At 35.3% G+C, this 16119-nt stretch overlaps 1 protein-coding gene and 1 long non-coding RNA gene across 7 annotated transcripts in view; one reads left to right on the top strand and one right to left on the bottom strand.

Annotated features, from left to right (window-relative positions):
• Positions 1-8123, top strand: part of LOC108003627 (protein nubbin-like) — a 109792-nt gene extending 101669 nt beyond the window's left edge. For 3 of the 6 annotated variants that reach the window (XM_017066026.3, XM_028669626.2, XM_028669625.2), the window contains 6 exons: positions 1305-1441; positions 2132-2491; positions 6020-6082; positions 6223-6542; positions 6645-6941; positions 7076-8123. In XM_017066026.3, coding sequence (XP_016921515.1) covers positions 1305-1441; positions 2132-2491; positions 6020-6082; positions 6223-6542; positions 6645-6941; positions 7076-7328 — 1430 coding nt within the window. In that variant the 3' untranslated portion in view covers positions 7329-8123. The remainder of the gene's footprint in view (positions 1-1304; positions 1442-2131; positions 2492-6019; positions 6083-6222; positions 6543-6644; positions 6942-7075) is intronic. The other 3 variants (XM_017066024.3, XM_062073618.1, XM_062073617.1) reach the window with 1 other exon arrangement.
• Positions 8124-8692: 569 nt separating this feature from the next.
• On the bottom strand, positions 8693-13252 carry LOC133665971 (uncharacterized). The gene is made up of 3 exons (XR_009829463.1): positions 13044-13252; positions 12791-12898; positions 8693-12696 (listed from the first exon to the last, which is right to left on the bottom strand). It is a non-coding gene; the product is annotated as an uncharacterized LOC133665971 (long non-coding RNA).
• Positions 13253-16119: the final 2867 nt, after the last annotated feature.

Genomic DNA, 16119 nt, shown 5'->3' on the forward strand with positions numbered 1-16119 from the left:
AGAAAATGTTTAGAAAGAATTGACGATTCTGTACCATTTTCTTCATCTCTTTTTCCTTTTTTAAACAAGCTGCTAACGTTAAATCAAATTTAAATCCGATCCGTGAAACCTTTCGCCATACCCCTCCTCCCCCCTTTCTCAAGAATCAAGCCCGTCCGTGTCGAAATAATTATTATTAAAAACCGTTATGCTCGCGCGCGGAACCAATGACGGCGCGTAAACCCGTTTTCTCGAACCGAACGGATCGGTTCCGTGCCATTATCCGACACGTACCCCTTTTTTCCCCTTTACGGGGCGCGTACGAAAGACGAAGGAAAGGGTGGCGAGGGAGGTCAGTCATAAGATACGATGATGGATGCGCGAAGGGTTGTATCGCGCGGCGAGAGAGTGAGAGGGGGGGGGGGGGGAAGGGCCAAAGGGTTTTTTTTTCGGGATGGCCAATCATACGCGAACTTAGAATGCGTACGACCAATCATCGAGGCCCCTGGCGCCTTCGTGATGATGGTGGGGAGGGGTTCGTGCGTCCTTAGGGGCACGATTTCGTTGCGTCATTCTGACATTCGTTCTGTATCGGTCCTTGGACGAGGATTCCTTGCCTCTCCTGCCCTTGGAAGCTGGATTTTGAATATTTCCAGTCCGGATTGGTACCGACAGTGAAGGGTGTTTTAATTATTTTTCACTTATTTATTCATTTTAATTAATTAATCTCGTTTTATTAAAACATTCGTTTCGGTTTATCATAAAAGAATCTCGATCTCGATTGTATGTAAATAAGTTTTTTTTTTTTATTTATTTTTTTTTATACGTTCATTTATTAGCCTGGTTTAAATAAAATTCGATTCTCACGATTATCGATTTTTCTCGATACTTGCTGAGAAGTGCGGTGATCTTCCGTCGCGATGCGGAAGCAGCAGAGACTCGGGGGAAAGGGAAGATAGTTAATCGGCGAAGGAGGATCACGATATCACGTGTTGTGCTGGATCTTGGAAACAAACCCGATGTGACCTCGAGAGTATTCGAGGCTAAGATGGTCTTCCTTGAAGACCCGAGGATGATCTTTGCGGATATGCGACTCCATGCGACCAGCACGCCGACCTCCACCCCCACTCGTTACCACCACCGGAAGTATAGGCCGCAGAACAACAACGATTGTACGATTCGAATCGCATTGAATCCGATCGAGGAAATTTTAAAATTCGATCGAGGCAATTCTCCGAAATTCTTCCTCTCGTCGAATTTTCTCGTCGAAAAAACGATTAACGCGTAACAATTGATAATAATCGAATCTTATTTTCTTCTTTCAGATGCGGATCTTCATGGCGAGGTGGACGGACCCGAACTCAGTGGCGACGACAGGAGTATCACGAGTGATATCCAAGATGCCACTGAGGCGAACCTCGACCATGATTCCATGGACTCGGATAGGGAAGCTCTTAATCTGGTTAGTGTATCCTATTTTTCTCTTTTTTCGCTTGTTATTAATTTGAAGAGAAATTTATAATAACGTATAACAGAGGTGATTCGAATTTTTCCCGGCGATGCTTCCGCTCCATGAAAAACTTCCCTTTGTTTCAAAGTGACGACGAGAGGAGGGGGAAGGGGGGTTGAGGTTATTTTATAGTCATTCGTGAAGAGCGGAAAAAGTGCTCCCGTTCAATATTTGGCAAATAAATAAAGGAACTACCACTAGCTAGATGGAAGGGCGAATGGGAGGGATGTAGGTTTTATAAAACACAAAAGCGCAGGATGGACCGTAGTGACCAATATCCTGACCTGGTCGAGTGTAAACACGGCTTTGTTCGATGTCGTTTACTCTGTAACATTAGGGAGGGTGAATCTTCCGCGACTTCTGCTCTCACAAAATTCCGTGGAGATTTATCCTTTTCTTTTTCTTTTTTTAATATCATCACAATTTCCCCTAAAAGGAATAATTTAATATTTCGAGCAACTTCCATTTTGAAGAGGCGAAATCAACTTAAAATGATATAATATCTGCAACAAAATACGTAACATCGTGAATAATATTGTTCTTGTTTTCACTCATATTACGATTTACAATTTCATATGCACGATATTGTGATAATTAATTGTTACATCCATTAAATATGCGCAATAATTAAATACGCTTCAGGTCACAGACGTGTCGCATCGTAACAGCAGCAGTGGTACCAGCGGCAGCGCCTCTTCGCCTAGTTCCGGGGTGAGCAGTCAGATAACCGGAAGTCATCAGCAGCAACAACACACGGCAGGCCAGCAGAATAGTAGCAACTCCCAAGCTGCACTGGCTGCTCAACTAGTCAGCCAACAATTGCTGATGCACGGATCTCTGGGCGCCCTTGGACCTCAGGAGATCCAGGCGTTGGCCTCCACGTTTCAGCAGCAACAGCAGTCTCTGCAACAACAGTTGCAGCAGTTGGCCATGTTTCAGCAAGCCAATTCGGCTGCTGCGGGTCAACTTCCGGCTCAAGCCCAATTCTTCTTACAGAATCAGGTTTGTGAAAATTTTTACTTTTAGTTTAAGAGAGAACGAAAGATCAATTTTTGTTTATCGAATCAATATTAAACTTGGTTTCTATAAAATTAAATATTAATCATAGAAGGTAAGAATACGAGAGATTCTTTTTATTTCTTTGATTCAATAAAGCAATCAGAATAATATAAAAATAAGTAATGAAAAGTAGAAAATCTAATGAATAATTTTAAGTCTAACGAATATACAGAATTTCGAATATTAATTAAAATTAAATCATAAAAAAATAGATGAGACACGATTGTTGTGCTAAGTTGTCACTAAAAATTTCACTATTATACCATTATACTATTAAATCAAAATTTATATCTCATCCTCCTTCTACTAAAATTTACAAGCTTCAATTTCTAAATAAAATCCTTAATCGGTCGGCCATCTCTTTCCTCTTTCAAAAGGAAGCACAGAATAATATCTCGCATCAAAGATGCGTCTTTCCTCTCGCGTCCACCAATTCTCCTTTCCCGCGTTCGCACAAAAAGATTCCAAGTCCAAAGAGTCGCGGATCCTTCTATCTTCTGGCAAAGGAATCACTCCGGGAGCGCGAACAAATGCATCCTCGTGCACTCGAATTCCGGCGCCATTGTTCTCCCTTGATACTCGACCGAATTACCCACTCGACGCGAATTCGATTCGAATCGGCATGGCGGGGATGGCCAGAGGTGGATGAGCCAGAGACGACGTTCCATTCGGCGCGGTATCTGATCGACCGGCCGAGAAGAAGTAGACGTCTTATTCTTCGGGGACGGTCCGCTCGATTTGACGAGGAGATAGCCGGCTGGAGATGTCACAAAGGGACAGGGACTCGTACCCGTTTGGCCTCGCCTTTTCTCCCCGCGACGCGCCCCTCCTCTGAAAAGCTCCTCCCCCGTGGAAAAACGTGATCGTCGAGTAATTAGAATCGAAAGAGTTGGAGAGAAAATATATTTAATGGGTGATAGATAGATTCTTCTATAGGGGTTTCTATAGATTCTTCTATAGATTCTTCTGTTCTATGATATTCACTGTGATAATTCCTCGCGACTCCTTGTGTTTAACAAATTTTAAGATTTCAATTCTTCTGTGCAGAAATTACGGAAAAGATTATAATATATAATTTATAAAAAATCATAAATTTGATCTTAAAAATAGATCATCTTTCTCTACGTTTCTTTTTTTTTTAAAGACACTCTTCTATCCATTTTTACTTTCGTTCAAAAGAAACTTTGACCGTTTCATCTTGCAATTCGATCAAAAAAGGGAAAAAAAGAAAAGAAAAAGGAAAGAAATGAAAAGCAAATGCATTCATCACCTGCATCCTCGCAAAGAGGAACGTTTTCCCCGAATATATCGTTCGTTTTGTCCCGCGAAGATCCACCGAATCGAAGTAAGAAAAATCGATATATCCGAGGAATACACGATGAAAAACGATCCTCCTTCCTGGATCCTCGACCGATCCTCACCTCCCCTCCCCCACCTTCCCATCCCAGCTCCTATACGTTGAATGGGGCCTTCGGGGTCTTCGTGTTTACGAAAAAGTTTCTATAGATTCCATCACCATGAAGCGCGTGCACGCTTCTACGTAACCTCGTGGAAAAACTAACAAAACGACTTCGAACGAACTTGAGCAGATTTAATGGCCGTGGTATACGTAGCTGCGAGGATTAAGGATCGGGTCTTCCGTGTCTCCTTTGAAAGGTGCAACAAGGAGATCCATCGGCCCCTTCGGCACCTTGCCACGGGGTGTCTTTTGTTACCTCACACGTGGCCAGCCTGTTTCTTCTCTCCTTCCCCTCCCCGCCTCATCCTACCCCTTCGTCTTTCGGCTCTCCTTCATCTTCTTCATTCTCTCTCCGTTTACGTCGAATCGAGGGATCCCTCTTGTTTCTTTTCCCTTTCATTCGAGAACAGTGGCGGTATCAGAGATGCGGACACACGACGTCCTCGATCGTGCAACCCCTTCCTCGAATGGGTTGCTACTGCAACCTGCATCCTTTTTCTCGAGGATTAACGTAGGACAGGTAGACACATGATTCGATTCCTTTCTTGGTTTCTTGGGACACGTAACATCTCGTAATTCGAAATAATTCTCTGAATATTATATCGAAAGATCGAAAGGAGAACTTCCCGAATCGTTTCGTTCGCTTTCCCGAAAGATCTTATCATCACCGTCGTCCATAATCATTATTTCGAATTATTTATGCACCGCAATTATTATTGTGCATCGCTTTCACCAGATTCGTTTCAACGATACGATCGAGGGAAACAATATTTTCTAGAGATGCAGGAAATAATACGAATCAGTCATGCTTTCTAATTTTTATATTCCGAAAGATGTAAATTAAAAAAAAAAAAGAAAAGAAGAAGAATATATTCGTTGGAAAGAATTTCATTGTAGTACAGGTGAATCTTGTTCCGAACCTGTGCGACGACACGTGGCTGACTATTCCAAGCACCCTTCGCAGGGTGTCTTCGCGGGGTCTTCGACAATAAGCATAAACAGGCTCGACACGCGACCAAGTCCCCCTCCTCCCAACCCTTTTTCTCCTCGGGCGACTCGTTTCGCACGAGCCCCTTATTCTCGTAATCGAGCATCTGGTTAAGAAAAGGGTGAAGATAATCGATCGGTCTGGCCGCCCCTTCGGCGACTCCTCTCGTACCTGTCCATGGGCGCAACACGTGTCGCCTTTCTAATAGAAAACCGCTTGATCCACCACCGTGCGTGTAACAGCTTAACCATTTATCCGAAGGTTTATAGATCTCCATGCTCGACGAGCGATAGAATATTTTTTTTTTTTCAAAACTCACAATGGTATCGAATGAATTGTCGATCGATGTCAAATCTTTGATGGAATTTTAATGAATATGGAAAGATTTTTTTTTCAAACTTTGGTTGCTTTGGTGAATACAGAATTGCTCTGAGATATTTAAATAAAAAATAAATAAACAAATGAATGATAGGTTAAAATATAATGACTTGTTAACTTTCTGATGGAAATCTGCGATATCCACATTGATAAAGTAAACTTTTTAAATTTGTTAACATCTTTTTGTAATTTTTCTTCGGAATTTAAAATTGTACTTTTAATTGAGATCATTTGATTTCCGGGTATAAATCACGGTTTGTTCAGGAAATGAGGAAATTGTTGGAGGAATTTTTTTTTTTTATATAATTAAAACAGAGTAGGACAATAATTGTTATAATTGATATATAGTACAGTCGAACTTCTATAACTCGAAAACCTCTATAAATCATGATGTAAATTTAATTTTTTAACTCTAACATCATTGACGTCTCTGCAATTCGAAATAATTACATCGTTGAAAAACATCGATCTTCTTCTCTTTAACAATCTCTCCGAATTTCTTTCTTCTTCTTAAATTTTTCCTTTTTAAAACATCAATGAGACATCCACAACTTGAAAATTTCAATTCTTCGCTCGTTCAAGTTACCGAAGTTCGATTGTAATAGTGTGCTATATGTTACGATCAATGGTCGTCAACGTCTTGCAGGGGCTGTTGCAGAGCGGTGGCTACTCCTCAAGATCCAGTCATCCGCGCTCACAGTCCATGCAGGTACGACAGACCATTAAAAAAAAAAAACCAAATGAACAAAGCAAAATCCTTGAATGTATAATTTGTCCCAACATACGTTCGATGTGCATCTATATGTTTAATAGAAAAAAAAAAAGAGAAATTTAATCGTGTGTCGTCAGGTGCAGCAGGCAGTGGTGCAGGCAGCTCAACAACTGCAAGCTCTGCAGAAACAGCAGGCTGTACAAGGAAGCGGAGGCCTAGTTGGTCGAAATTTAACGCAACAAAGATCACCGCCGCCTCCTGGCACACCTCCAGCTGTGAAACAACCACCTCCAAGGCTGGAACCGTCGCCGGAAGAGACCACAGACCTCGAGGAGTTAGAACAGTTCGCCAAAACCTTCAAACAGAGGCGGATCAAGCTTGGTTTCACTCAAGGCGACGTTGGTCTCGCCATGGGAAAACTTTACGGAAACGATTTTTCTCAAACGACGATCTCGAGGTGTGTATCTTTCATAATTCTGACAATTAAAAGGATAAATGGTTTTGTTATCACGATTTTATCACTGTCAACGGATCAATGGATTTGTTATATATTCATCAGGTTCGAAGCCTTAAATCTTTCCTTCAAAAATATGTGCAAATTGAAACCCCTCCTACAAAAATGGCTGGAGGATGCGGACAATTCATTGAACAATCCCGGTTCACTTTCGAACCCGCTCACAACCCCGGAAGCCATCGGTAGGCGGCGGAAAAAAAGGACATCGATAGAAACGAGCGTGAGAGTGGCACTGGAGAAAGCTTTCGTGCAAAATCCAAAACCCACCTCGGAAGAAATTACTGTATTAGCAGACAGTTTGGCCATGGAAAAGGAAGTCGTTCGAGTGTGGTTTTGCAATAGGTAAGATTGTCTGTAAGGTAGCGTTATATTTCATTAAAATTTCCTTGAAATTATTGGAAATAATCTTCTGGAAGTAATTCCTCCTCTTCTTCTTAATTAACTTCTCTAACCATCCATATTTTATCCCGTTACAGACGACAAAAAGAGAAGAGGATCAATCCACCAACAGCGGCGATGGGTAGCCCAACAATGGCGTCCCCAGCACCATCCGTTTTCGCATCACTTGCGAGTTCCATGTCCGGCAGCCCTCTCGCGCTCACGACGCATTCCTCGGGCATGGGCCACTCTCACCCCCACCCCACACCCCTCGGTTCACCTTTACCTCTTGCCCTGGTCGCCTCAGCAGGTGGAAACTATCATCCACTTAGCGGCAAATCTCACGAGTGACACCAACAGCCCGCCCATCCAGGGGATACTCATTTTCATCAACAGCATCAGCAATCGCAGCAGCAACAGCAACGACGTTTGTGCAATCTACCCGAGTTCTATCACTAATCCGTTGGGTGGCCAATCGCTGGCGATGGTGCAGCGACGATTTGGCGAAAACCCGCCACCGATTTCGTTGCCAAAGGGAATTTGGCGCGATGGAACCGACGGGTTCGAGCAATACAGGGCCATGCGAGTGGAGTGGATGAAGACGGCATGATACGATTCGAAGAAAAACATATCCTGATGTCAAGAAGTCTTTGGAAGAGGTTCATTTGGGAAGAGGATGGGGAGAGAAGAGGAACATTTGCCGGAGAAGAAAATATCATTGGTTTCCTCGAATATCATTCAAAGTATCTCGTGAAGAGTATACGAATCGTGAAGAGACGTTGAGGGGAAAGATGAAACGTCGACGAGAGACTTTTAGATAGTTATTTAAAAATACATAGAAGGTAGAACACATTCGACAATTTTAATTTTCATATTTCGTTAAATACTTTTTGTATTATCCTCACAGTATTATCTTCGAAATTTTTATTGAAATTATGTGGAACGTAGACTTCGAAGCTTGTCAGGATTAATGTGATTATTAAAAAATAATGCGGCTCAACTTTGACTCAGAATTAAAATACAACGAAATGGCTTTGAAGTCCTCGTTTTTTGCATAGTAAATGGTGCAGGATCGTTGCCGCTGTTCAACGTTTATTTACAATTAATATACAACAAACGAACAACATTAAAATTTTAATTAATTTCTGTGACTTATTTGAATTATCATGAAATATTCATCAAGGGGAAACTATTCGACGATTCGTATTATTATCGATTGGTTTTCCTTTTCGAGTTTTCTTTTACCTATCGAGTGATCCAACGTCGCTTCGATTACATATTGCATTACATTGTTTCACAATTTCAAAGAATTCTATCAACTTTTCGAGATTGTGAAATAAAAGAAGACAAGATACTTCTCGAATTCCTTCTCGAGTAAAATCATGGCGGAACACACGATTGAAATAACAACGAATAACGAAAAAGTACACGTTGGAGGAACGATAAACCTTCCGTTTATGCCATTTCACTGAATTGATCGAGGCGGTTCTTCCGAGGATGGCGAACGCTCTTCAAAGTTTTCACTTCTTCGTGGTAAGCAGGGTTTACATGCCACTTGCAAGGGAATCTTCAGGATCGAAAGGTGTATTGCTTGCATTGAAACAGAATTACATCACAAAAATTTTTGAATATTCACTGCCATCGAAGAAACTGGTTAAACATCGATAAACGAACGATAGATTATGATTTCTTCTAATGGAAATTAATTACGATGATTTAATTATATTAATTAGATTTTATGGATACCATAGCGTTTATTTTCATCGAACATAATTATCGTAATATTAAGATCAGATTAACTTTCGATCTTCGAGTTTTAAGCAGCCTTGCATTTGGCAAATATGCGGCGAGGTCCGACAATACGTTTGTATATAATTACGCACACGTTTGCGTGTCTGTCGTCATACATATCCGTGTCCTGAGTTTGTACATATAGGAAGAAATATGCACGAGGCATAATAATAAATTTAAAAACAAAAAAAGAAGGGAGAATCGAAGGGAATACGAGGAATGGGCTCGTTCATCTTCATCGTCGAAGTCGAAGATCTCTGGACGATCGATTTTACGACGAATCGTAATTACTCAAGCCAAAGTATCGTCATGCCTAATCGTCAAATACGTGTGACGTTTAATTAAAATAGAAGAAGAAGTAAACGAAAGATAGATTCCTAAGGGGATGAACAAGAGAGCACGCTCGTATTCTTTGCTTCTTGGACAGACACGAAGATTAGCAATTGTAGATACGTTCTGTACGTGTATATATAGTATATATAGACAGTTTTATCAGCGAATTATTCCACGTATATGTTTATACGAGTCGATATCGATGGTTTCTTTGATTCGAGAGTTCGCTTTCCCGTCATTTTTGCGTTTGAAAAACGCCCACGTGACTTATATGGCGCGTGAACTTTCATCTTGGAAACCTGGAAATCGATTCTTCGAAATGAATGAATTCTCCCTCTTCTAATTAATTAAAGATTATAATCTTGTTGCGACGAAAGGAATAAAACGAAAAAATGGTGATTACGTCGGTAAATAATAATTTGAAGGAATTTACATACGTAGAAATTTGTAATTGTACTCGCCGTAATGCTAAGAATCATCGATATACGTATATATATATATATATTATATATTATGTTATTTGTGTGTACGTGGGTGCCTGAGCACACACTTGACAAGAAAGATGTAGAACGCAGTTGCGCATGAGACGAGAACATACATAATATGTATAAATATATACATACTATACATATATATATATACATATGTATATACATATACATAGATATAAATGTATAAAGTGTAACGTGTTGTAAATAATAGAGAGAATCGGCAAAGAACGGTGATTTAGCGAATCTGCGGCGGATTTATTCATTGCGACGATCGTTTCTTATTATTGCGACGCTTATCGTTAAGTTAATCCTTAATCATAGAGTATCATGGGGTAACGTTGGTCGTTGAAGATTGTAAATTCGAGAGAAAATATCAAATATGTGTCTCTTTATCACGTGATAGAATAAATATAATATAATTAAATATCTTTTTTTATATGTATATATATATATATAATATTCAATTTTGATCTGAAATCGATCAATAGTGAAACAGGATGATTTGATTTCCATGATGTATATCATATAGATAAGGAAATGAAAACTCATCGTTGTTCTTAAGTGGTGATAAATAGCGATAACTATGATACATTATATTAATTACTAAACACGTTATTCTTGACATTGAGATTTATTTCTGGTTAACACGATTTCTCAATCACTCTCTCGTACTTACGATCGAGCAACGTCAACGAATTAAAACATTTGTTGCAAGTGTTTCTTTTTTTCTCCAGTTTTATACATACAATATGGCGTCAAGCGTGCATATATTTATATTATGTTATGTTATATATAATTTTTTATAAATGATACATCAATTACACGATACATCAAAATATATTTTACATATTTTGATGTATCGTCAACACGTGATTATATGTAATATAGCATTTGTATGTACGTATGTATGTATGTATTTAAACGCGTACGAGACGAGATCTCATATCGATCGCGCGTACGATATTTCGTTCTCAAATCACATTTCACACCTGCATACAGATACACACACACACACAATCATTTCCCATTTCTTTCACCATCCATAATTCTATAACTTTCAATTTGCATCCCTTCGATCGATCCTTTAAATTTCGTTTCACTTCGAATCATTAACTCCCAGAGTCGTGGACCAAGTTGTAGCGAAACAGAAGTGTGAATGAGAGAAAATAAAGAATGAGAGAGAATTTCGCGAAGAAAGATACAAAAGAAAAAAAGAGTTCCTAGAGCACCAGTTGCGAGTGCGTTATGTAGACGTTTTATTAAATTAAACGCGATCAACGGGTGTGTAAACGGTAGAAACGGGAGAAAGAAATCGTTAGATAGCGAAGAGAACGTGATTTCAAATGTTACAACGGGATAATTGAAAATTAACGAGTGTGAATGACAGAGAGTGTGAGTGTGAGGGACACTTTTGCGTTTTTCTTATCTTCTTTCTTTTATCTATTATCTATTTCTATTATCTCTCCTCTTCCTTGTCCGTCGAAGGTGTACAGTGTTTTTTGTAGATAAGAAGAGAGATTAGAAAAACCGAACCCCACGATTCCCGCACCCTCTGATCAACGTGTCATTGGTTAATTATTTTTTCGTGGGCCTCGGTAAGCCGGCGCATTCCATGAATGAGTAATGATAGAAGCATTATTACAATGGTTATAATAATTATTATTATTATTAATTATTATTATTATTATTATTAATTATTATTTCATTATATTTTAACTTTTATTATTTGAAAATAAAAGTGCTAGATAGACTTTAGTTACTTTTTGTTTCTCCGTTTTCTTTTTGTCTATCCTTTGTTTCCTGTTTTCGTTTTTTTATATGGAATATTAAAATGATCCTAAAATCTTTTCCTTTGTATTTTACCGATAGAACAAGAACGACATAAATTGCACGAGTTTTATCGTGAGTTTTATTTTTTTTTTAAATAAATTTTATTCTTTTTTAATGATACTACGCAAGATTATATTATTTGGCTTAAAAAGATCAAATATCAATTGCAACACCGTGTAAATTACTAATATCTAATAATGTTTTATGATTTATTATAAATATTAATTTTTAAGCTTTGATTAGAAAATTATTTTTTTCCTATTGTGTTTCTTATCTGATTTTTAAAATATTTTGTTAAATATTTGAAGAGTCAAAATTAATGTAAAAACGCGTACGATTTTGCTCCTACCGTCCCATCGCGTTCTTTCTAAATACCTATGTGAAATAACATTAAAAATCACGAGAAAAATATGGCGTAATACAAAAGGGGCGCACTTTTTTCCAAGATGACATTGATATATCGAGAATTAATCGATTAATCTCAATCAGTAGCGGTGTATAATTGTCTTCTGAGAGAAATCTAGCGTTATATAGAAGCCTATTATTAAATAATTCGATGTGTTATTCATAAATATTGGGACACGCGTGACATCGTTCGATTCGATGACTAGAAATAACATTAAGTAATAAGAGAAAAGTACCATTAAAAGGTAACCATAAGAGACTAAATGAAGATAAGAAAAGATTTAGAAAAATTAAAAAAAAAAAAGAGCACGGTATGATAGTTCTTATAAAAGATTAAAATCATAAGAATGGAGAATAGTCCATAATTCGATGACAAAGTCGTCTAAACTATTTTGTACCAAGACTTAGAAGCGTGTTCGTGAGATTCACAACCTTTTTAAGACGTTCACGCGTATCTATGGTTATGAGAATTCATGCCATGAGATGCACTACGATTAGCAATTAATTATCCGCGAAGCGTGTTTCTGATGTCCGCCCTAAATATTCTGCGTTGATCTTGAAAGGATTCACCAGAAGTTTGAGCGAAAGGGTTGAGAGAAAGGAAAAGAGATGTATGAATGTGCGTTAATGGAGCTGTATAAATAAAATCATATCAATCTGGAATATTTCATGTTATCTAGAATATACTATTACTACGATCATTATCACAATATGATTAGTAAGAGTATTGTAATTGTATAATAAACTGCGTCATAGATACCTTATGCATTGATTATATCATTAAACATAATCCTTTTTTAGAAACAACATCAATAACATTAAGTACTAATGATGGATAACGGTTTATAAATGATTGAAATTATTGATAGCTGAAATTTTTATTAATTATATTATAATTCTAATTTTAATTAAATTTTATTAGAGGAACGTGTATAATTAATAAAAAAAACAAACTGCAAATACCACCATAAATAAAATTGCATATAATTCCGTATTATACCACATGATGACAGCACTAGTCGAATGCAATATAAGAATACAGTATCCTTTCTTTAAATTTGGTTAAATTTTCTGAAATTTTTAAAATCTTTCGAATTATTATACAAATATATAAGTATATTATATAAATTTGTTGTTCTTCAAATATTTTAATTGTTCTTCTTCAAATATTTTCTATATTGAATAATTCAATTATTATTAGAGATAGTATACTCACTCTTAACATATGTTCAGTACAAAAAATGGAACTGTAAGAAGAAAATATACAAAAAATAAGTATCTTATAGATAAGTATTAAAATTTTAACAAAAATTTATATATCTAATAACGTAAATAAATTTTTTTCACTTCTTCAAGTTATATTTTCACACTTTTTTATTGGTAGTATTTAGAACTTTTTAACGATTCTTGATTGGTTTTGCCCTCTCTTGGGAAAATATTGAAACTTTCATATTGTCGATAACTATGTATAAAAAGTTTCAACGTCATGAGAAGTGAAAACACAAATTAGATATAAAAAAAAGAATTTAATAAAATTTAATAAAATAAAAAAAAGAAATTAATAAAATAAAGAAGTTTATAAAAAAATCTACAAATAAATTACTAAATAGATGAATAAATTACTAAGTAATCGATAAATCGATAATCGATAAATAAATCAATAAATGAATAGTAGAAAAATATAAATATAGAAATTAAACAAATAATTAATAATTATAAAATAAATATAAATAAATATAAATAAATTAATAATTTATTTTTAATATACTATTAATTAGAATAATTAAAATATTATATAATGCTTTAATTTTCCGCGCGATTTCGATTATCGAATTAGCTTTACGATGTCAGCCAATCAGAAAGCGAGTAGGTAAACTATGGCGTCAGTCTCCTGTGAGAAGTCATCGAGTGAGGACGTGTGTCGCTTGTTACCGGCTTCAGTGATTCAACTACGCAGTAAGTAATTTTATTCATATTCTATTATAAAATTTATAAATTAATATTAGTTTCGTTTATTTAATAATCCATTTATTATTGTAATAATAAATTAATTAGTATTTTGAGTTTTTTTTGTACTTTTTTTGTCAATCGTTAACGTCGAGGTTACCGGTAGTTTATATTTCATTGAATCTGAGACTTGAATTCACTTGTTGCTTCATTTTAATATAATTATAATTTTTTTGTTCATTTGTTTTACAAATTCAATTTTCGTTAGGCTAAATTCTATTTTCGAAATAGCTGAATAGCTGAAAAAAAAATGATTTATAGTATGCACATATCATCGCGATTTGTAGTTTTTTAATATTTTAAAAATAGATTTATTTAGAATAGATTCCTATATTTTTCGTCCATATTGAAACGTAAAAAGTTAATTTTATCGAATTATCAAATTATCGAATTATTAAACTATATTACATTAGTAATATATATTGTAATTCTAAATGCGTCATTCGTTCATGTTTTTCTTTCTTTTTCCTTCAATGTTATGCTCGAGGTCGGTAACATAACATTTTTCATAACATTGTCTTTCCAAGAAATCAGGCGTTCGTGTTTTCATTACGCTCGACATGTTTTCGACAGGTTTCGACACGTTTCGACATGTTTGACTTTCCGAACGACGCGCACTTCCCCTTCCCTTTCCCTAATTCGATTCGATAATCGAAATTGTAACGTGACGCGTCATTGTACTATCGATATTGGTGGTGATCAGAAGTTTCTTGACGTGATTCCTTTTGAAGTGATTCTTTTTGAGGTGATTCTTCTTAAAGTGATTTATGTGCTACGTAATATGTATATATTATATATTTCCTTCCAAAACTATATATTGTTTATTATTTATACATTATTATTCAATCTTTCAAGGATTAAATTATTCTCTTTTCTTTGTTCGTTTTTTTAACGGTTACAATTTCAATTAGTTTATGTTATAACTTTTTCAAATAGAATTTGTACTTGATTATTTTTCTTATTTTATTATTATTTTAATGTGATCAATTAGTTTTATAGATTTTTATGTGTTTATTTGAAAATTTTTGTATTCTTTTGCACAGATTATTCTGATTATTGGCCAACTTTAAAGGCGGGAAAAATTCCAATATGGACGCCATCGTACTTTTTCAAAGAGAATCTTCTGTACTGTATGTATTTATTCTATTTTTATTTTATGATATTTATGATATATTTTATTATTTTAAAGGATATATATATCTTTATAATGAACATTCACTACAAGTATTAATATTTTTGTTTAAATAAAAGATAAATTTTAGTTTTGTAAAAGCTAAATTCTCTATAAAAATATATATTCTTACATATAATCTATTTCCTTACATATGACATTTTTTTATTCATGAAAAATTAATAATAACAAATTTATAACTTCAAATAATGGTAATATTTTCTGAAACAATTATTGAATAGAAAAAAGAACAAAATATAGAAAGAATATTTTGCTTCTTTTTCTATAGATTTCCATTGTTAATATAATTTTATTTCCAGAGAATTTTTGTGACCGCGTGCAATGCGGTCAATAGAGTCAGTGTTTGTTTCGTTACAGTTTTTTTAAATATTTTTAGAAAACAAAGTTTTGTATTCTTAGTTAGTTTTAATTAAACTTATATATAAGAGTCGCGAAATTAGAGTCAGTGTTTGTTCGCCAATTATAAATTATAAATATAATTAGTAGTTTTTTATTTTTATTTTTTTTTTTAAATATTCGTTTCCGAGATAGAGTCAGTGTTTGTCAAGAGAATAAGGCAATCATCCATCACGCGAAGAGGTAATTATTTTTATATATTTTCCATTTATTTCAATTTTTTTCTATAGAATTGCGTTTTAATTATAATGTTTCATGTGTTGCAGTTTCCATTTCCTGATTATGTGGTGATGATATCCTATGAGAGCAGTTCTTCGCATCATTGGTGAGTCGCATGCTTTTATGTTCCTCTGATTACTCAATCATGTCGTAGGATGAAAGATCCGAATCGACACGAGTAATTGGTTGTATACGTAGATCTTTGCACGAGCACAGTGACCACGGATATATATATATATATATATATATATATATATATATATATATATATATGTATATACCTGTGAATAGTAACATTTCTTTTTCTTGTGTTTTATTTATTAGATCAGGATAGGTCTTCTTGTATATTAATGCTTTTAAATATTAATAATTTTTAATAATATTAGTTCATTATCTAAAAATAAATTATTATAATCTATTATAATATATTTACAAACGTCAAATATTAACATTAAATATATATATACATAAATTAAAT

The sequence above is a fragment of the Apis cerana genome, linkage group LG4 (genome assembly GCF_029169275.1).
Source record: "Apis cerana isolate GH-2021 linkage group LG4, AcerK_1.0, whole genome shotgun sequence".
In the NCBI taxonomy this organism is placed as follows: Eukaryota; Metazoa; Arthropoda; class Insecta; order Hymenoptera; family Apidae; genus Apis; species Apis cerana.